Here is a 21,886-nt window from a genome sequence, read left to right as displayed (position 1 = left end):
TATAAATGAATTTGAAATGACAGAGTACAGTAAACTTAGCACATTTTCAAACAACAATTCCAGGCCGACATTCTAGGGGTGCTGAGACAAAAGTTAGTAATTTTCTCTCTCGCTCTCTCTCATCTGTCTTCTGTTTTTAACCTTTGATATGTTCAAAAGGACTGTCAGGCTGAAGCAGTGACTCTGGAGAATAGGTCAGGGCTATGGACCTTCTTGGGTTTTACCTGCTGCTTTTTCTATAATTTGGGTATTTTTCTTCTCCCATTTTATCAATGCGCATATTTGCCATCTCTTTTCCTATATCCTCATCTGGAAAAGCTGTCAAAGGGCTTCATATAAGCAGGTTCTCTGTATACACTGCATGGCTGTAGAACTGTGCTCCAGCTTTCCAGACTGTCTTCCCTAGCCCACTCAGTCAATGGAATTTCTTTCCCTTAAAGACGTTGCATATTTTGTGATGTGTACACCCACAAAATATTAGATAAATGTCTGTCTGCAGCAATACGACACTGGGTTGTGATTTCAGGTTATATGATGAGAATAGGGTTAGCCCTGTTCAGTACATAGAGAAGAGGTACAAAGAAAACTTGAGATGCTGCAAAAAGTGTTACTAGTCAGTCTGTAGCTGGTGATTTCCTTTGTGTGAATACTAAATCAATGCACCAGCATGGTACTAGGGACATTGTGCTGCTGAAGCTGCCATTTATGGGATGAGATGTTAAACTGAAAACCTGACCTGTCATACATTAAAAAGAGAGGCATGTATCATGTTGTGTTTAAGATACTGAAATGAGACTCAGTATATCTGGATTCAGTCCCCAGATTTGCCATAGTTTCACTGTGAACTTCACTAATTCAATCATCACTTCAGTAAAATGAGGATGATAATATTACCCTACTTTACAGGATATTTGTGAGACACTGAGTTACTAGGATGGCATGATAACCATGTAATTACCTACCTATCTAGATCCCATGGCACTTCTTACAAAAAGTAAAATTTGCTAAATTTCAGCTTGATTTATTGTATCCCGTCTACCTAAAAATCCTCCTTTAATTTCATTCTCCTAAAACCTATTGTTGCTCTTGGATAGCACAACGTTGCTGTTTGTGAGCCCCAACAGGATTTTTATACTGAGCTCTAAATATTAAACCAATTTGTTCTATTTATATTTGCATTGAATGACAAATTTTCTTCTATAACTTGCACTATTCTGCAAACTAAAGCTAAATTATTGTTTGACAATTACTCGTGTAAAACCAATTAGGAAACAGTTTATAGACATGTAACTCTAGTTTTTAATCTTTGTTCTCATAGTCTGTGTTCTGCCTTTTCTATTTTGTTTGTATTTTATCATTCTTGGTATGTATACTTCATTCCACTGTACTCAATGTTTGGATTTTTTTCCCCCCAATTCTTAGTATAATACAAAAGTTTAAAAAGAGTATATTTTGAGGACACATAATAGGCTACCAAGAGAAATGTTCACATCTGGTGTGATTAAAGGACTTGTGGTATATGAATGTGTATGTGGGAGGTCTGTTTCTTCCTCGGGTGGATTAACAAAGAAAACTCAAACCACTATAGTACTTATCCCCCCCCCTTATGAAAATTTACTTCCTGAACATAGAAAAACATCTAATACCTTATTTTTATCTTCTGTTTTTCATTTTAAGCAGTATTATTAATTCTTATGCTTTATCTTGTAACTACTAGTTTAAAGCACAGAGCATTCTGTGTATTTCAGCCACTGAAGTGGCTTTATTTAACAAGATAATAATCTTGTTTATGACTGACATTTTTGCATGTTGTAACTTATACATGTCCTAGAGTTTTGAGAACTGATAAGTGATCATTTCAACACTTCTGCAGTGAATGAGCCTGTAGATCCTGCCCTTTATGGAATGCTTACATTGTTTGTTATGTTCATTAGTAGCCTCTTGCAGTCTGACTCTTCAGATTCAATTCCTGCTATTTTATTTTTCGTTAGTAGTAGTAAGTTGAATGACTATATAAGTATACAATATCTAAATGATACAGACAACTGGTTCTGAACAACATTGTTTACAGAGTGAGAGGCTTATAATACTGGGTTATTGAATCACTTTCGTTAGGACTCTACATTCACATTACTCTGAATTATGAACACAATATCAAGTAATATATAATATAAGGCTAATTGAAATCAGTGATGTTTGTCTATTGCCTATAAACATTAAATACCTCAGTGAAAACTATGAAAATTCTTTTAAAGTTACCTATAAAGAAAGTTGTATTCTTCCTCTTTATGCATGCATATAACATCAATTATTGTCCTTTTACTTTGCACTTATGTAGTACTATTCATCTTCAAAGCATTTTACACATATTTAGTCATTGATCTACTCCATGCCGGATTTTCAAGTTGCTATGTATACCTGTGATCTCAATTTGAGAAATTATACAGATGAGTGATGGATAAAGTAACAGCAAAAATACTTCAATAATCTAGTTCCTGTATATCAGTATCTGTAATTATTAATGTTAATCGTTCAGTTAATTAGAGTAATAGAACATATGCTGTCTTGGAGTAGTGAGTAAAGAAAGGGTGGATTGATTCAATGTATGCAGCTGGACATATAGTCAGTCCCAAAAAGAAGTGATCAACATCAGTGACTGGGCTATGCTATTGACCCCTAGGATCTGGTTTGGATATGGATAGAGACCTCTTTAATGTTTTTAATGAAGTAAAGACTAAGGGGAAATGTGTGATTATGGGAGACTTTAACTTCCCAGGTAGAGATTGGAGGACAAGTGCTACTAAAAACAATAGGACCCGTATTTTCCTGGATATGATAGCTGACAGATTTCTTCACCAAATAGTCATCGAGATGATGCCATTTTAGATTTGGTATTGGTGAGTAGTGAAGACCTCACAGAAGAACTGGCTGTAGGGGACAGCCTTGGTTCTTCGAGTGCTTGCTCATGTCCATTCCTGTGTAGATGTGTGTGCTTGCCACATACACTAGTGCCAGAAGTATCTGTAGGGGACTGGCTCTGGCGCTGTATGCACTCGTATAAGAGGCGCCTCTGACTCCCCCCACCCTCAGTTCCTTCTGACCCCCAGTGACGGTGCTGGAACGTCTCCTTGCATCAGCAAGCTTACTCTTCTCAACTGCGCCTAGTTGTGAACTTTCTGTATATAGTTGTTAGAAATTCATTAGTTTTATAGTTCCCTTAGTGTAGATTTAGTGTTAGTTTGTTAGTCCCAAACAGGACTTAGCATAGGGATGGGGCATGCCCCAGTCCCCAGGCTTCAAACCTTGTGACTGTTGCAAGAAATCCATGCCAATCAGCAATCCTCATAGAAGCTGTCTGAAGTGCTTAGGGGAAACCCATGTGAGTGTCAAATGTTGCATTTGCAAGAGCTTCAGACTGCCGACCAAAAAGGAGCGGAACATTCGTCTCTGAGCAGGGCTGTCCCTACCCATACGCAAAGTAAGCAGCTGCGTTGGACACCAGGAAATTTGAAGCGCTACATTTCCTGGTGTCCTGCGCAGCTGCGTGCTGCTCCAGCCCCACTCCACCTCTTCCCCATGGCCCCTACTCCTGGTCTGCCTCTTCCCGCCCCCACCCCCACTCCACCCCTTCCCCAAAGCCCCTGCTCCGCCCCCAATCCTCTGAGGTCTGTCGCGGGGGCGGGGTCTGCACTTACTGCACAGTAAGTAGAGCGACTTGGCCCCAGCCTGCTCTGCTACGCCGGTGAGTGCTGGGGGGGTGGTTCCCCTCTGCCTCCCAAGGCTGGGAGCCAGGAGAGCAGATCAGAGCGGGCTGTAGCCGTGGGGTGGTTGCATAGGGCACCAAAATGGCTAGGGACGGCCCTGTCTCTGGGCGCTCCTTATGGAATTGGCCCTGGCATCGGCCTCAGAGCCGACCAGATAGAACTCTGCTCCTTGCACCGCAGCCTCAGTGCGGAGCACACCACCGACACTGGCCTCAGACCGGCACTGATCCCCATCCGTGGTACCGACTGAAATGCAAACAAAGGCCAAGAGGGGGCAATCTCCTATGTCCCATAAAGGGAAGGAGAGGACCGGAGAAGAACAAAGATGTGTGAGGGGCAGGTCTTCCCCTCCAGATGGTGGCCAGGCTCTGACTCCTGCTGAGTGGTTGGGCCCACTCAAAGATCCGCCCACCACCCTGGGGAGCAGCAAAGGCACTTGGCACCTGGCGGTGCTATCCACGCTTGAGGCCTTTCAGGCCACTAAAGACATTCTGTCCCTGCCGGTGCCACCCATGCTGGCCACTGAGGTGCCCCGTTCAAGGGGTAATCCAGCCTTGGGACCCTTTCAATGGTCCCCATCAGTGTGGCACTGTTCCTTACCGCAGGGGGCACCCTGTCAGCACTTGCCCAGACAGCACCACTAGCCCCCAGATGTGGGTCAGATTGCCTGCCAGAGTACCCGGCATAGGTCCTCGGACTCCAGGCAGTGTTCTTCGGGCTCAAGGCGGCTATCGCCAATGAGCTGCACAGACCTGCAGGAGCGGCACCAGTTCCACATGAGAAATTATTAGTTAAATTAGAAGATGGGGATTAATATGAGAACTGAAAGGTAAGAAGGAACTGGCTAAAGAGGAGATTACAACAGATCATATTGAAAGGTGAACTGTCAGGCTGGAGGGAGGTTACTAGTGGAGTTCCTCAAGGATTGGTCTTGGAACCAATCTTATTCAAGATTTTTATTACTGACTTTGGCACAAAAAGTGCTAGTGTGCTAATTAAAATTTGTAGATGACACAAAGTTGGGAGGTATTGCCGATACACAGGAGGACCGGAATATCATACAAGAAGATCTGGACAACCTTGAAAACTGGAGTAATAGAAATGGGATGAAATTGAATAGTGCAAAGTGCAAGGTCACATGCTTATGAACTAACAACAAGAATTTTTTCTACAAGCTGGAGATTTTTCATTTGGAAGACAAAGAAAGAGAAAGGCCTGAGTATACTAGTTGATCACTGGATGATTACGAGCCAGCAATATGTGAAAAAGGCTAACACAACCCTAGGGTGCATCAGATGAGGTTTATCCAGTAAAGATAGAGAAATGTGTTAGTACCATTATATAAGGCACTGGTGAAACCTCATCTGGAATACTGAGCAATTCTGGTCTCCCATGTTTGGGAAAGATGAATTCAAACTGGAACAGGTGCAGAGAAGGGCTGTTAGGATGATCAGAGGAATGGAAAACCTGCCTTATGAGAAGATACTCAGTGAGTTTGGCTTGTTTAGCCTAACCAAACACAGGCTGGGGGGAGACATGATTACTCTCTATAAATACATCGGAGGGGTAAATACCAGGGGGGGAGAAGAGTTATTTAAGTTAAATGCCAATGTTGCCACAAGAACAAATTGATATATTGATAATTGGCCATTAGCAAGTTTAGGTTGAAATTAGACAAAATTGATAAGTTTATGGAGAGGATGGTATGGTGAGACTGCCTACAATGGTATACAGCTGATATGCGACTGCTAGTAGCAAATATCCCCAGCGGCCAGTGATGGAGCACTAGATGGGGAGGGCTCTGAGTTACTATAGAGAATTCTTTCCCAGGTTCTTTCTAACTGTTGGGTCTTGACAAAATGCTTAAGGTCTAACTGACCTCTATATTTGGGGTTGGGAAGGAATTTTCCCCTGGGTCAGACTGGCAGAGACCCTGGAGGAGTTTCACTTTCCTCCGCAGCATGGGGAACAGCTCACTTGCAAGTTTAAACTAGAGTAAATGATGGAATCTCTGCAACTTGAAATCTTCAGTTTAAATCATGATTTCAGGACTTCACTAACTCACCAGAGGTTATAGGTCTTTTAAAGGAGTGAGTGGACAAGATTTTGTGGTCTGCAATATGTAAGGCAGTGGTGGGCAACCTGCGGCCCACAGGCCGCAGATGGCCCATCAGGGCTAGGCAGGGCTGGTGCAAGGATGTTTCGTGCCCTAGGTGAAACTGCCACCTTGCGCCCTCCCCCGTCCCCGAGCCCCTGCCCTGAGGTGCCCCCGCCGTGCCAGCTTCCCACCTCCACCCTGAGGTGCTCCCCCTGCGGCACCCCCCCTCCGCCCTGAGGCACCCCCCTGTGCCCCAGCTCACCCCTGCTCTGCCTCCACCCCGAGCATGCTGTCGACGCTTCACTTCTCCCACCTCCCAGGCTTGCGGCGCCTAAACTGATTGGCACCGCAAGCCTGGGAGGTGGGAGAAGTGAAGCAGCCCTGGAGTGCTTAGGGAAGAGGCGGGGCGGGGTGAGCTGGGGCGAGGAGTTCCCCTGCGTGCCGCCCCACCCCCCTTGACCGCCTGCAGCAAGTCTCCCCGCGCCACCCTGCCCCAGCTCCTTCCACCTAAATGCCGGCGGCGACCAGGGCGGCCGAAGATCCGGCTGCCGTGGTTGCTGCCGAAGAAAATGCTGCCCCCCAAATTCTAGTGCCCTCGGCGACCGCCTAGGTCGCCTAATAGGTTGCACTGGTCCTGGGGTTAGGGTGACCAGATAGCAAGTGTGAAAAATCGGGATGGGGGTGGGAGGTAATAGGAGCCCATATAAAAAGAACAAAACCAAACCAAATATCAGGACTGTCCCTATAAAATTGGCACATCTGGTCACCCTAATCAGGGTAATCTGCTGACAGGCCATGAGACAGTTTGTTTACATTGACTGTCCACAGGCACAGCTGCCTGCAGCTCCCAGTGGCCATGGTTCACTGTTCCCAGCCAATGGGAGCTGTGGGAAGCGGCGGCCAGCATGTCCCATCTTCCTGCTTACCCTCTTCTAAACTCTTAAGACAGAGAAGTTGCTGTTCTCTCTTTCATCCCCTTCCCATATCATTGTACTCTTCCTTCACAGAGAATTGGATAAGTACATGGTAGATTGGTCCATCAATTCTATTGACCAAAATGATCAGGGACACAACCTGATGCTCTGGGTGTCCCTAAACCTCTGACTGCTGGAAGCTGGGACTGGATGACAGGAGAATGGATCACTTAATAAATTGCCCTGTTCTGTTTACTCCTCTGAAGCATTTGGCACTAGCCACGGTAGGAAGACATGATATTGGGCTAGATGGACTGTTAGTCTTTCCTTCCTTTGCATTTGTGTTTGCCAAGTCCTAGTGCAGATGTCAAATTCCTTTGTGGATCTGTTGTTCAATTTGAATATCTGAAAATCAGCTGTAAAGTAAGTGGAAAATACACAATAGAGATACTCACTGCAGCTCAGAGGTAGTTGCTTCCAGTTTAGTCTTTTTCTGTCTGCATTTTTGTTCATTTTTAATCTCAACAATCCTTTTCCTTCATCAGATGAAATGAATCCTCAGAAAGAGGAAGTCAGTGCCAGCCTCCAAGTGTGACTAACTTTCTGGGTAACTGTGATTACATCATTCCACCTTCCTTTGTCCTGGTAAAAAGGTGTCTTGGAGAACAGCATTACTTTAAAAATAAGCCTTTTGCATGGATAGCTTTTCTCTGGTGAATATAGATGAACCTTGCTAAAATCCATTTTACATCATGCTCTAGACAGAGAGTTTGCCTGCACTAGGATTTCCCCTCTATATTTTCCCACTGTTGCTACCACTAGTGAGCTCTACTGCTGATAACAACAATGGGAACTCTATTGTAGACAGAGCTCTAGAAGGTTGCTGGCATTTTTATCATAGTCATCAAGAGCAAGCAAACACAGTGATTAAAACATAATTTGCACCAGCTGGAAATCTAGGGAAGAAACACAGTGTAGAGAAGAGCTTATGGGTACAGTTTATAGCTTGGTGGTTCATCCATTTTTGCACTGACCAGGGAAACTATATTTGCATCCTGCTAGCAGGACCTGTGTTTAACCCAATTCTGGCCAAAGATGCCTTGAACTCTTATGTAAATGGCCTGAATTTTTCTGGCTTTTGGGCTTATTTTAACCTTTGTTGTTTTGTCTATATTTGTAGCCCACGAAAGCTTATGCTCAAATAAATGTGTTAGTCTCTAAGGTGCCACAAGTACTCCTGTTCTTTTTGCAGATACAGACTAACACGGCAGCTACTCCCAAACCTGTCATAATACTGAATGTTACTATCTGCACAACAGTAATTTTTAATTGTAATTGTCTTAGGTGTTTCATGTATTGTTTTGAAATAAGAAAAGAGCCCAACCCTCACAGTTGGCTAAGCATATAGTTCTAACTACTTGTGACTGTAAATTAGCATTCTAAATTTGCTTTTGTAAGTTCAGCCTTGGTATTCATATGAGAGCTCACTTATTGCCACTGTTAATGTAAAATGATGTTTGGTCTCAATTTACATTAATGTTCCTGTTTTCTCTCCATAGAGTTTGCCTTTCGTGTAGTAAATGCATCAATGGCCTTGGATTTAGCATTTGGCATACTGTGTGAGCTGCTTCAGCAGTGGAATCAAACCAGTGCTGGTGTCCTAGTGTTACTGGAGTGGCTGCTGGGAGAGGATGAGCAAAAAAAAGATTTGGAGACTACAACACTGGTAATTCTAATAACTACTTAATTTCTGGAGATGGAACAGACTTAAATTTTAAAGTAAAATCTTCACAGTGACAACAGTCTGTTTAAAATAAATAAATAAATTGGGCCTGATCCTGCAGTTTTCATATAAGTAGTCCCATTGATGTCAACACTAAACCATACCCTTTTTTAAAAAAGTTTAATGGACTTCCTGGGTTATTTTATCATATCAGTTGTCACTCAACATTTCAAAGATGCAGGGCCTGATTTTCAGAGGTGCTGATCAGCTATAGAACTGATTGACATTAATAGCTGTTTTAGATGCTCAGCATGTCTGAAGTCCAAGCCCATTACTCCTGCTACTATTGGTTTGCTTCATGCTATTGTACTAGTTTTTCCAGAGCTTTCAAATTTTGTTATATTCTGTGGGCTCAATACTGCGAAGTCTTACACACATGAATCATCCTCACTCATTGAAACCATTGACTTCAGTAGGTAGGACTATTTGCGCAAACAAGACTTCGCAGGATTGGGCCTACAGAACTTAATATTGTATGTTAGGTCCTAACTTGCCTTTGAAAGGCCAAGAAATATGAATATAATACTATAAAGTAAACTGGTAGTAGTGGCAGCAGCTACATCTTTGAAACACTGGCTGACAACTGATAACGATAAAATGACCATTCAAGTGTCTTACGAAACTTTTCTTAAGCATTTGGTTTAGGTGTGTCTTTTTGATGTTCTACTACTGTTTTGTTGACAGATGCAATTTTCCTTTATTAATTAATCTACTCCAAAAGCTCCATGATATACCCAATTACCATACTGATTACAGAGGTCTCTGTATAATACAAGACAGTGACACAGAGGAAGGCAAGCTAATTCTGCACTCCCCAACACGCACATTTTAATATTTAGGCTGTTTTTTTACTTCCACTATTTCAAAAATAAAAGTTACATCATAAGCACCTGATTTCTGGAGATATGTCATTGGCACACTGGGAAACTTTGGTTTTTGCTTTCCAAATCTTTGAATAAATTGAAGATATGTATATGAATTCTTACCCTCACATAAAACAGCAAATAAACTGTTTTGGTAATATTTTATATCAGCATTATTTCTCCTTAATGTTGTTTAATATTTGATTATTTCTCCTTTATCATCAAACCACTGATCCTTCTTGTTTTTCTTTTCATTGAGATGGAAGATGACAACCTGTTTAATAAAGGGGAAGTGAATTTTTGGGCAGAGACGCTGACTAACGTCAGACAGCTTAGTAAACATCTGTTCTTGCTCATACCAGCCACTCGCTTAAATTTGCCAGATCAAGTAGAATTCCTTCGATTGGCAAGAAGAGCATCTGATCAAACGAAGCTTGTTACGCAGCTTCTTAAAGAGCTACCTCCAACTCCAGAATTTTCCAAAACTGTGGAATTCACAAGATTAGCCATTCAGAATGAAAGAATAGCAACTTGCCTTAAGATATTAACCTTGCTTGAACTTGATGATGATGCTTGCAAGAACAAAGAAAATCCTGAAAAATGAAACACCGGCAGTTTGTCCTGTGCTGGTTGTGTAAATTTTACTACACTGTGAACAAAGAGTTGAATTCTCTCTAGGTTTGGGACGGGATATATTTGTTTAATGACTGTAGTAAACTTTTTTAATAGTACATGCTAAAAACACATTTTTCATGAGTCCATTGAATCTTTGTCAGACTTGCTGTAGAAGAATATTTTTTTAATGCATTTACTAATTTCATTCAGACCAGCCTAGTTTATTGCAGCTACTGTAGGACGCAAAGCAGCTAATCTTAATATTTTCCATTCATCCAGGTGCAGACCACCTGCAAATCTGGTGTGTTTTATCCCACAAGTTATTCCTCCTCTACTCCAATGCCATAATTCTTGATTTTGTTTTTCCTTTTGTCAACATGTAGCAATTCTTAACATACTCAGAGTATTAACCTGATACTATTTTATTTTGATTTTTTTAAAAACTGTTCTTAAAAAAAAATATTGGCTTCCTTTGCTTGCCCATTCCTGAATCAGAGTTTTTAACTTCATTTAACTTCATTCCATTTTTAACCAGGGGGAAGTAAAGGAGCCTGATTTTTAAAGGTGACCTCTTGTTTTGCAGGTGCAAATAGATGTGTAAGTGCTGCCTAATTGCTCCTGCAAAGAAAATAGGTATCAGAGTGCTAATATTTTTGCCTTCAAACCAGAGGCTGGGTTTGAAGCCCTTTCCAGAATGAAGACCACTGTGTTCAAAATAAAAGTATGAGGTCATACTTCCTCACTTAGAGTATGCTTTACTCTGTAAGTAAGGTGTGAGTAAAGATAGCAGAATCAGGCCTTTACAAAATAGAGAAAATCTGATAGCAACCTTCTGATGGTGATCAGAATAATTTTATTTTGACATTACTGTCTGTTTTAGGAGATTTGGAATATAGCAATGTGTTGTCTCAAATCATCAAAACAGATCTGGAGTTCTCTTATGTATGTGTGCTTTGTAGATTTCTCTTTCTGAATTCTTGAATTTGGTTCCAAGATAATAACAAGTTCAAATAAAAAATTTAAAAGACTCAGTGCATTATTTAATCAAGACCTAAAACCTGTATAGCATGCATGCAGTAACCAAAACAAAGATATAACTTGCTTTAGACTGATTTTTTTTAAATTATCATTGCAGGAGTGATAGGGTTATGATCAAACAGTAATTCTTTATTTGCACTTTCACCCTTCATGTCTTTTAGTACATGTTAATTGGAAATCTTACTGAAAAGTAATTAATAGTTCAATACAAGGTTTTCTGAAGCTCAGTACTTCAGACACTTTAAGTTATATTCTTAGTATCCCAGTAGGTGGCGCTATAATACAACATTTTCTAAGAACTAGTGAAACAGTGCTGCGTTTCACATTAACGTATATAGCTTAATCTTCAATGTAAACCTGAAGCCCAGTTCAATTAATGTAAAATGAATTTCTCTAGCAAGTATTAGTTGTATCATTGTTAATTTTTCATAATACTGTTATAACTAGAATGGGCTGCTAAACTAGGCTCTGAAAAATATTTTGAAAAATGCATTAGATTGTCACTATTAAACATTTTTATTTGAGTTAAAAGTGGAAGAGAGCAGTTTGACATATTTGCTTTCCACTGCATAAGCACTAAGCTGAAATTAAAGCCTAAGTGGTTTATTTTCAAAACAGAATATTATCTTTTATTTCAGTGACTTTTTATCATAAATATTTTCTGTAACTGCAGTTTCATGATTCAGCATTTCTCATGTAAATAACTTACAATAATAAAGAAACATGAGATTTCAGTGAGGCAAAGGAAAACTTTGGTTTACAATGAAAGGACAGTTCACCACTATTCATTTTATCCTCTTTATTAATAGAGAAATAAAAACAGAATCCAGATTAATTATCATAAATATATTTTTATGAAAAAGCTGTTTTGTTCATTAGATTAATAGCATACATTTTATCTCAGCTGTTCGTAAGTACATTTGTTCAACACTAATAGTTAGCAACTGTCACTTTGCACACCTTTCCAACTTTTTTTTAACGTCTGGTGTAGCTATTCACTTTTTATGGTATAATACAAATAGAAATTAATCCCTCTGAATTTCAAAAATCCTTCACTGCTGCTCTTCTTGTGTGGAGCCTGGTAGTCTGAATGGTATCAAAATGAGTAAGACTACTTTTAACAGCACAGTAGTATATCCACAAGATTTATAACAGCACATAAGTAACTTTGTAAACCTCCAGAAGAACATGGTTAATCAGTGAACAAAATGACTTTAAATCTTAATCTTCCTTATCAAAGTTTTTAAACGTGTAACTTTAAGTAATACCTCTTAGTTTATAGAGAGCAAATAATTTTACATCATCTTGCATACATTTCACCATATATTGTTGGTGACTTGGGTTACTGTATAACTACTAAATCAGAAACCTTTAAACCTTAAACAGCAGCTGCAGTACAGGATTAGCAAAGTCTAGTAGAGAGTACTTATCTGTGATGTATTTGATCTAAGTCAATGTATTTGTTGTTCAAAGGCTGATTATATACTGCTTTTTGCATGATTATCTTCACAAACTATGTATTTAGACTGGTAACTATGGGGCAGGATCTGCCACCAAGATGGTGTTTTCAAATCTTATTACACGGTTTAGTTTTTGAATAGGGGGAGGAGAGGGACGTTTGAACTAACCACATTAGCATGAAACCAAATGCAAGGAGAAAATACACATTATTGGAAATATATAATGTTAATCCCAGTTTATTTTTTTCCCCATTTCTCATGTGGTAAGTCACTCACAACTGTAATGTTTTCACAGAACTGCAGAAAAATATTAAAGGAAAACTTAAGTTTTGTTTGGATACCGGTGAACATAATAGAATATTGTTGCCTCCTCTAACTGGGATGCCTTCGCAGGGTTGAGGCACTAGAGGGTGACATATTACCATAAAACCACTGCGAGACTAAATGTCAGCATGTCACGTCCACCTCCAATTTAGCAACGCAGCTTCTCAGCCGCGAATTAGAAAGCGCTGCCAAGTAGATTAGTTTAAAAGGTGCATTTGATGTGTTAGAGATTTGTCCCATGAAGGACTGTGGTACAGAAAGGAATGTGATTTGGTGTTTTTTTTCCCCCTCGGGTCCAATTTCTTCTCGGGTATCTTATTTTTAAACGTAAATGGCCCACGTTAGAGTTTCTCGTTCTTTATAATTTATTAACACGCTGTTAGCAACTGTGACCTTTTAACAGCTTGAGCAATGGGGTGAAATATCGCACCCCGTGCTGCCTTTTGCAGGAGGAGGGACTGTGCGGCTGCGCTGAGACGTTGCTAAACTGCAGCCGCTCCCAGAAGTGCATTTCTCCGCGGGGCTGGACACAGGCACACCGAGGAGGAAGCCAAATGGAGGCGTGAACCGTTTTGCGAAAAACTGGTGTGAAGACCCGGCGCAAAATGTCCCAATAAAACGCCACTGAAGTTGCTTTTCCTTTGGTAAATTTCTTTGCAAAGTGCAGGCTTCCTGCTGACGTGGGCAGACTTGCAGCCTCGGATTTTCAGGGCTTGACATCCCAGCTTAGAAAGAACCGAAAGAGGATCAAACGTCTCCACTGCTTTTGTAACCCATAAAATGCAGGGAAACTTTTACACGCGCATCCATTTTCCCCTTGCATATGTTCCAACTGTTAGCAAACGCAAGTATTGGGAATGCAGAATCGTGCTGTTGAACGTGTTTACACAAGCCTGGATGTCGGAGTCAGGCCAGATTTATGAATGTTGCGGGGGGGGGGAACAAAGGGGGGGGTTACCTGCAGTGTACAGTGTGGTTAAAAACATCCGCTGTTTCTTGGGGGGGGGGGCGCCTCCCTTTTTGGGCGTTCACTCCTTCTAACCACCACTTCGTCCCCCCGTCCCAGCTGCCGTCCAGACAAGGGCTCTTTAGGAGGGAGGAGCTGCAGAGATGAGAGCTGCAGGCGAAGGGATAACTTGGCCGGGCAGTTGCACAGAAAGAGCTGTGACCTGGGAGGGGGAGGGGGACGGGTGCTGCAAAGCAAGGGGCCCCGCCAGGGTTAACTCTTCCCCTCCCGGCCGCGCGGACTCATACGCCAAGCTCACTGCTTATTTATCTTGAGGAGCGCGTATATCTTCCGTAGCCCAGGAACCCATGCAGGCAGTGCGTGTACCCCCTCCCCGGCCGAGGTACGGAGCACGGCACGATTCCGTCCCTTGCCACTCACCCCTAGCACTGGCTTCCTTCCTCCCTGCTGCACAAGCCATCAGCGCTCGAGCCTGGGGCCGCTCTGCAGCCAGAGCTCGGCTGCACTTCCCCGGGCGGCGGCCCCCCTCCCTCGTGCACTGCGCCAGGGGAAGGGCACCGAGCGAGTGGCCCAGGCTGCGAGCGCCTGTGTCCCCGTTCCCGCCCTGCGCTGCTGCTGCACAGGGACGGGCGTTGGGGCTCAAGTCAAAGGAGAAGAAATTGGCTTTGCTAATCGTATCACAAGACCTTGACCAGCTGCCAAGTCTCTGTGATCTACTAGGCCTTATTGGAAAGCTCCGGGAGACGGGCGCATGGTGCAGGCGGCGCGGGACTGGGAGGCCCTTTGCTGTGCAGGAGCCGCCTGCCGAGAGGGCAAATGATTCTTTCTTTCTTCCCTCCTCTCCCCCGTCCGCCCCTAAAACCCGATCCCTTTAGCCACCCGCGCTTTGTGTTGCAAAGTAACACACCCTAGAGACCGCCCGCTAGTTACGCGGGCGCAGCAAGCAAGCACCCAAAGTTTGTTTCAAACCAATTACGTGGCAAAAGTCGATGTTCGGTGGGGAGGGAGGAAGAGATGTCCCGTTTCACTCCGAGATACTCGGATGCATCTTCCTTTTTTATTAAGCTTCCCAGCCTACTCGCCAGTTAAACTGAGAGGAAAGCCCTTTCCGACACGTGCTGGTTGAAAAGTCCTAGTCAGGGAGATGGTAGCGTGAATGTCTTTTGCAATAAAAGGGACACTGATTTTCCCGAGGCATTTTAAAAGAAAATCGGGAGTTTAATATCAACTGAGCAGAACCTCCTATATTCGTCTGCAGAGTGTTTTTGCGTCAATAACTCCTACATGTTAGCGTGGTTTCTAGGTAGTAAGTTCTGTAACATGTCTTACTTTTGAGTGCTTTCTATGCATTTTGTAACAAACCTATATGCACTGTGCATTCGCTAAGTGCCTTCTGCATTTCCATAGCAAATAGCCATGTATAGGACCATGCTTTCTATATACATGTATACGGTGCAAACTGTAGCAAGCCTTGTATGTTTTCTCTACACTAATCTGTAGCAGTTTGTATATACTGCACAGTGTTAACTAATACGAGTGTATACACAGTGCACCCTGTGTATAGTGGACTGCCTGCTACTCGCAGTGCATTGTAAAGCAAGCCTTGTAGAACGCTTTCTATACTTTCCACGCTATAACCCCATGCCTAGCAGAGTCACAAGACTGTATAGTACAATCGTGCAGCCAATGGCTCACCGCAACCCCGACTGGGCATGACGTTAGCCGTACAGCCGACGGCTACCCCGCCCGCCGCGCTTTCTCTGCCGCTCAGCGCCACAGCACCTCCCTGCACTCCGGGCCCCTGAAAGAAATTGGCGGCGCCCAATGAGAAGCAGCGGAGCTGCTGAGCAGGGGGCAGGGCTGGGTGAGAACGACTGGGCGGTGTTGCTGGGAGACCCCGGCGGGCCCGGCTGGGTCCCGCCCCTTGCACTGTCCGGCGTTTATATATGTGCCGAGAAGAGACTTGCAGAGTTCCAGCAGTCAGCTCGCTGCAGCAGTAGTCACCGCCTTCGCCGGGCACCCACTAACCCACCCCTGCTGGGAAAGTGATTTGACCATTTCGGATCTCAAGTAATCAGCCCTTTCCTATCTAGTCGTGGCTTTTCCAAAGCCTCCGAGGAAAGCGGGATCTTTCGGTCCTTCCTGTATTTCCGATCACTACAGGATCTCGAAATGTCTACGACACTTTTATCTGCCTTCTACGACATCGACTTCTTGTGCAAGGTAGGGGAAGAGTTTGCATTTTGTCTGCCAAGCACTTCGAACATTTTAAATGGCTCTCAGCAAATCTGAGCACTTCAATATTTTCTTTCCAAGTTTTGTGTGACTATTTAACAAGTCGAATTAACTTTTTTTGGTTGTTGGGGGAGGAGTGCTGCTTTCCATGTGGGCTGCATTTTGCATGTAACTTGCTCTGTGATCAAGTTAACATTTAAATTGTGACAATTTGCCTTCTTGGTGTTTCATCCCTCCAAACTGATCTGCAGTTTTCTGGGCATGGGGTTCTCAGTAGATTTGTTGACTGGAAGTTTATCAAGAGTTCGAGTTGTGTTGCAGTGGGGAGCTTTAAAGTCTCTAACGCTTTTAGTTTTAAATGTGCTGAAGTCAGTACTAGATCTCCCCCAAAACTTCGAACTCTTGCAATGGAAGTCTTTAGGCTTATGCTATGAAAGTGAAGCTTTAGCTGGAGCTGTGTCACCTTGTTAAATACACTGCTGAGAAGTGAGTTTTAGGGCATAGCTCTCAAAGCTGCAGGGGAGACATTAAGCTGTCCAACGCTCGCCCTGCAGATGTGCTGCGAGGGGGCGTTTTACCCCCGTGCAGTCTCAGGGGGCGCTGGCAACTTGCAGAACTCCTGCCCGGCCGAGTCACTTTGCAAACTCTCTTTCTCCTCCTTTCCCTCTCTTGTTTTCAGAGTGAAAAAGCCCTGACCAACCTGAGCAGCATGCTGGACAAGAAGGCGGTGGGGACCCCTGTGACCTCCCCTAGCTCCAGCTTCGCGCCGGGGTTTCTGCGAAGGCACTCGACCAGCAACCTGCAGGCGCTGGCCAACAGCTCCAAGTTCCCCAGCTCCTCGGGCTCCAGCTCGTCGTCCTCGTCCTCCTCTTCCTCGTTCGGCAGCCTGAAGGAGACGGGCACGGGCGGAGGGAGCAGCAGCCCCACCGCGCTGCTCAACAAGGAGAACAAGTTCCGGGACCGCTCGTTCAGCGAGAATGGCGAGCGCAGCCAGCACCTGATGCAGCAGCTGCAGCAGCAGGCGGGGAAGGGGGGCGGCGGGGCGCCCATCAACTCCACGCGCTACAAGACGGAGCTGTGCCGGCCCTTCGAGGAGAGCGGCGCCTGCAAGTACGGCGAGAAGTGCCAGTTCGCGCACGGCTTCCACGAGCTGCGCAGCCTGACGCGCCACCCCAAGTACAAGACCGAGCTGTGCCGCACCTTCCACACCATCGGCTTCTGCCCCTACGGCCCGCGCTGCCACTTCATCCACAACGCGGACGAGCGCCGCCCCGCGCCGAGGGGAACGGCCCGCCGCCCGCCCGCACCACCACCCCCACCCGCGCCTCACCCCGCCGCAGCACCGGTGACCTGCGCGCCTCGCCGCCCCGGGACCCCCCGGGCGGCGGCGCGGTTCGGGCCCCAGCGCGGCGCTGGCGAGCGGCCAAGCTGCACACACGAATTCTCCGGCTTCTCCGCCCACCACAGCATGGCTTGCGGCAGCAGCCCGGCGCGCCTGGAGGCGCGCTGCTCGAGAGTCCCGGCGGGTCCCACCCCCGCCGCCGCCTCCGCCTCCTCTGCGACGAGCTGTCTCGCCGCCTCTGCCAACAACGCCTCGCTCTCTCGCGGCCAGAGCTGGGCACCTCATCGCGCGCTCGCATCCACACCCAGCTCGCTGCCAGCCCGCCGCGCCGCCGCCGCGGTAGCTGCCGCGACCTTAGCCGCTGCCAGCAGCAGCCGCCGCCGCCCGGGGGAGTTGCCCGCCGCCGCCCGCCTCGCCTCCCTGCTTCAGCCCTGCCCGGCTCCTCCGATCCCGTCTTCACCGCCGCCACCCCGACTCGCTCTCAAGACCGGGCGAGAGCTCTGACGGCCTCCCTCACTCCGGCAGCCTGAGCGGCTCCGATCCCCACAGCTGGACCGGCCGGCGCCTGCCCCATCTTCAGCCCCCTCCACTCCGACGACTAGGGAGCGTCCGAGACTAGGGAACGAAGGAGGGGTGAACCCCGCGAAAGGGGCAGATAAAATTCCGGGACAAGACCTTAGCACCTTGACTCAACTAGCCAAGCTCGCAAACAGCCTCTCGATGATCATTTTGGGTTTGTTTGTATTACATTTGCGAGTCAACGTACAATTAAAAGCGAGAAGAAAACTTTATTTAATTCAGAGATGAAACAAAATATAAAATTTGCAAAGCAGGCAAACGTGGGCCGACATGAACAGAACACAGACCCACTATATGTTATATAGAAAGCCTTGAGAAGAAGTGCATTTTTTTTTTTTGTTTGTTGGGACAAATATAATAGCACCAGCACACAGCCATTCATCTGTTGTGTTTTTTAAGCATTAGATGGGGAGGGGGGAAACAATACATACCACACTACGAAAAGCAAGCAACAAACAATCCAGAGGGGCATGAGCTCTGCATTTCAAGCCTCTCCACATTTTTATATACAAAAAAGACAGGATTTAATAAGTAGTTTGTCTTTCAAGCCAATTTCAAATAAAGACCCACATCAGTACTAAACCTATAAGCCTCTGAAAGAAAAATCCAACATCCTGCCAAGAATATGCCTTGATAACAACCCTTTAGGTTTTTTTATATAATCTATATATATTATAACAAATGCTAAAACTTCCATTCCAAAGTTTAATGTTGGTTCCATTGCCACCACTTAGTGGATGTTTGGCTTAGAACAATTTTTTGTTGCTTTATTTGGAAGCACTCAACTGAGTCTAGTTTGTAATTGTTGGAGAATAACTGCTGATTTTTTTTTTTAATTTTTTTAGCTGTTTGAGTTGATTGCATGAGTCACTGCACAACTCAATATGAAACTATTTAACTTATTTATTATCTTGTGAAAAGTATACATTGGTAATTTGTTCATACTGTATTTATCGGGTATGATGAAAAGCAATAGATATATATTCTTTTATTATGTTTAAATTATGATTGCCATTATTAATCGGCGAAATGTGGAGTGTGTTCTTTTCACAGTAATATATGCCTTTTGTAACTTCACTTGGTTATTTTATTGTAAATGAGTAAAAATCTTAATTTAAGAGATTGTATGTAATATTTATTTCATTAATTTCTTTCCTTGTTTACGTAAATTTAAAAGATTGCATGGTTTCTTTATAGAAATCGGTCTCTATGCTGTGGAAGTAGTATGAGGAATTTCTGTGGGTTTTTTAGAATGTAAAATGGTTGTAGCCCGTCCACGTAAAAAAAAAAAAAAAAACCCCAACAAAACTACATTGCAATCAAACTTCAAAGTGGCAAACCTAATTCAAATATGTTTAAATTAACCAAAAAGTATTTTTGTTGCCTAACTCCACCAATCACACTGTGATATAGTCTCAAAGTATGTAGCAATAATTGGGGGTCCCAGTGTTATGTCTCACAGTGCCTTCTCAAGGGTCCATGCTTGCCTTAAATCTTCCTCAGCCAAATAAGTATTTTTCTTAATGCTTGAGATAATTTGAATGTAGGGATGGGTTTTAACTACATGAAAAGTTTCACCACTTTTTTTTATAAGCAAGGAGGCCACCTTTGAATCTGGAACTTTATGCAGTACATGAACATATCTTGTTTAATTAAATTCCAAAACTTGTAATTTTTTCCTTGTGTAGAAAGTCAGGAGTTTTCCAAAACTTTCCTGGACGGTGGATGAATGAGCAGTAGCTTTTAGTTTTGTTTGTACATAGGTACAGATCAAGCACTATGTACTCTATTTGGACTACTTTAACAGAAGTATGTTTTGAATGTAACTAAAGGATAAGTCAACTTGAGTTGTAATATATTTTCGGGAGTCAGTTCACTACAAATTGAGTGTGAGACTGTAAACTTTGTACTGTAAATGTTTTGTAGTTCTCCCAATAAAATTTTTGGAAAAAAAAAAATCAAACAATTAAAGCCATGTCTGCAAGGTGGTTTTTTATTAACTTTTCCCTATCAGAAATGTGTCTAGCTACAGATTAACCAGGTTTGAACAGCAAAATGGCTCCATTCCTGTAGAAATCATTGGTAGTCTGCCAAAACTAATAAACAATGTTCCAGAAGGTTCCAAAGTACCTAGTGCAAATCATATACTATATCAGGCTTCCTTAGGAGAATGGTGGGGAAGAAACCTTTGCTTTTTGTACCTTAACAGCTGAAATGGAAAATCAGTTATTAAATGCTTGTTAAACTGTTTTTATATCAGGCACACTTGTTTATGGAGGTTATTTAATATGCCATTAGTCTTTAAAGTTTGTATGGGACAAGTAGGAAATGGTAATCTCGGTAATAACTTTAAATTATGTCTTTTTGTTTTCTCTTTAAAGCCTTTGTTCCCAATGCTCTTCCTCATTTAAAGGAATAGACTTGTAACCTCATTCCAATGCTGAGAGTGTACTGGTTTTAATGATAATCTGACCCTTCAGTTCATTCTCTGTCACCCAAAACCCAGTGGCTAAAGACTATCTAGCATTGCTGTAGGTAAATATAATATACAGAGTCTTGTCAATTATACATTAATGTAGAAGGCATTTTATTAATATAACTTAATCAGGTTTTTTATGGAACCTGTTGGAGTATATGCTACATCATGATTCTTTTGTCAGCCTAATAAATGTTAACATAACGGCATCTCTGGACTGTCACAATATTTTTATAAATACAAAGTAGAATGTAATACTGGTGCCATATGTTTGTATAATCAACCTAGTACTGACTTGTTGTTTTAAAGTGGAACATATATAACCATTCAAAATCTGTAGATGGGATGATGCAAAACTATTTCTCTAGATAATGCTCTGGTCTGTTTGCTCAAAACTTTTTTTTTTTCCCAGAAGAAACTTTGTCTGCAAGGAACAGGAGTCCTTGAGCAAATTTTTACCAAATATTGAAAGTAGGCTTCTAATTTTTCTTAGTTTACTGATGTCTACTTGAGCTAACGCAATCTTGTTTTGTTTTTTTAAACTAACAGTCGAATTAAAACTGCATAGTTACAGGTGTGTGTGTGTGTATTTCATTTTACTTTCTTTTCATTTTCTTCTAACTGTTCTTCCTAAACTAAGAACACTTATTGCTAAATCTCTTAGCTGAAGCTGCTGTATTCTATCAGCCCATATTTATATCTACTATACAGTCTTTTATTCATTAAGTAGGGTCTTGCTGTGAATCACAGAAGTACAGTTTGGAGTGTCCTGGTTGGGATATGAATTTTGCAAATTTGCAGCGGCTGTTAACACAATAGACACAATTGCACTACTGTTAATTGAAGCATTTTTGTGTGTTGAAAATGCTGCCAAAAAAGCAAGCATAACAGTTGACAAAATGTGTATTGCTGTATCTATTGGTATTTGTGAGGAAAGCAGGGCCTTAGCAGCTTTGCATTCTTCTCACTGTAAGTGATACTCTGAGGTGAACAGTTACTAGTTTGCTATCTCTGCAGAAGTGCGTGTCAAAACACTGTAGGTTCCACGCTTGTTTCTTTATTAAAAATCCCCAGCAATCCTTAAAAGACAGACACTAATGTTCCCGTTAATGTCCTCCACAACTGCTTATTAGCCTTTAAATTGACTCTTACATTGTTAACTCAAATGTTACATGGCTTTTATTTCAGAATTAGATGAAACACAAAGCTGCCCAGACCATTCAGAAATTTCCTGTTGTCCTGCAGTAAATTGTGGCAAACCAATGCAATCTGTGTGACAGTACAGTGGTGGGTTGGGTTTGGGTTTGGTTTGGCAGGTACCTTTGAATTAATAGGAAACAGGCCTCTTCTGGGAAATTCATTTGTTGCTGGGACTTGGTGATCTGACATGGGTGTGCTATTATCATTACTTGTGTTTAATGGAGTTTT

The 21,886-nt window shown here is 43.1% G+C and overlaps 2 protein-coding genes and 1 long non-coding RNA gene across 9 annotated transcripts in view; 2 read left to right on the top strand and 1 right to left on the bottom strand.

The window, feature by feature from the left end:
• THADA (THADA armadillo repeat containing) overlaps window positions 1-11,829 on the top strand; it is a 358,450-nt gene extending 346,621 nt beyond the window's left edge. For all 7 annotated transcript variants that reach the window (XR_012655623.1, XM_075064366.1, XM_032775058.2 and 4 more), the window contains 2 exons: window positions 8,336-8,502; window positions 9,682-11,829. Coding sequence is in view for 6 of the 7 variants with exons in the window: in XM_075064366.1 (XP_074920467.1) it covers window positions 8,336-8,502; window positions 9,682-10,026 (512 nt within the window). In the remaining variant the exon portion in view is untranslated. The remainder of the gene's footprint in view (window positions 1-8,335; window positions 8,503-9,681) is intronic.
• Window positions 11,830-11,906: 77 nt separating this feature from the next.
• On the bottom strand, window positions 11,907-13,991 carry LOC142046608 (uncharacterized). Its single transcript, XR_012655625.1, has 2 exons — window positions 13,818-13,991; window positions 11,907-13,584 (listed from the first exon to the last, which is right to left on the bottom strand). It is a non-coding gene; the product is annotated as an uncharacterized LOC142046608 (long non-coding RNA).
• Window positions 13,992-14,247: 256 nt separating this feature from the next.
• On the top strand, window positions 14,248-18,022 carry ZFP36L2 (ZFP36 ring finger protein like 2). The gene is given in 6 exon segments (XM_032774889.2): window positions 14,248-16,049; window positions 16,741-17,395; window positions 17,398-17,452; window positions 17,454-17,560; window positions 17,563-17,786; window positions 17,789-18,022. Coding segments are annotated over 6 exon segments (1,326 nt in total). The 5' UTR covers window positions 14,248-15,998.
• Window positions 18,023-21,886: the final 3,864 nt, after the last annotated feature.

The sequence above is a fragment of the Chelonoidis abingdonii genome, chromosome 3 (genome assembly GCF_003597395.2).
Source record: "Chelonoidis abingdonii isolate Lonesome George chromosome 3, CheloAbing_2.0, whole genome shotgun sequence".
In the NCBI taxonomy this organism is placed as follows: domain Eukaryota; kingdom Metazoa; phylum Chordata; order Testudines; family Testudinidae; genus Chelonoidis; species Chelonoidis abingdonii.
The sequence above is the reverse complement of the archived record's forward strand: the minus strand, read 5'-3'. Positions and strand labels throughout refer to the sequence as shown.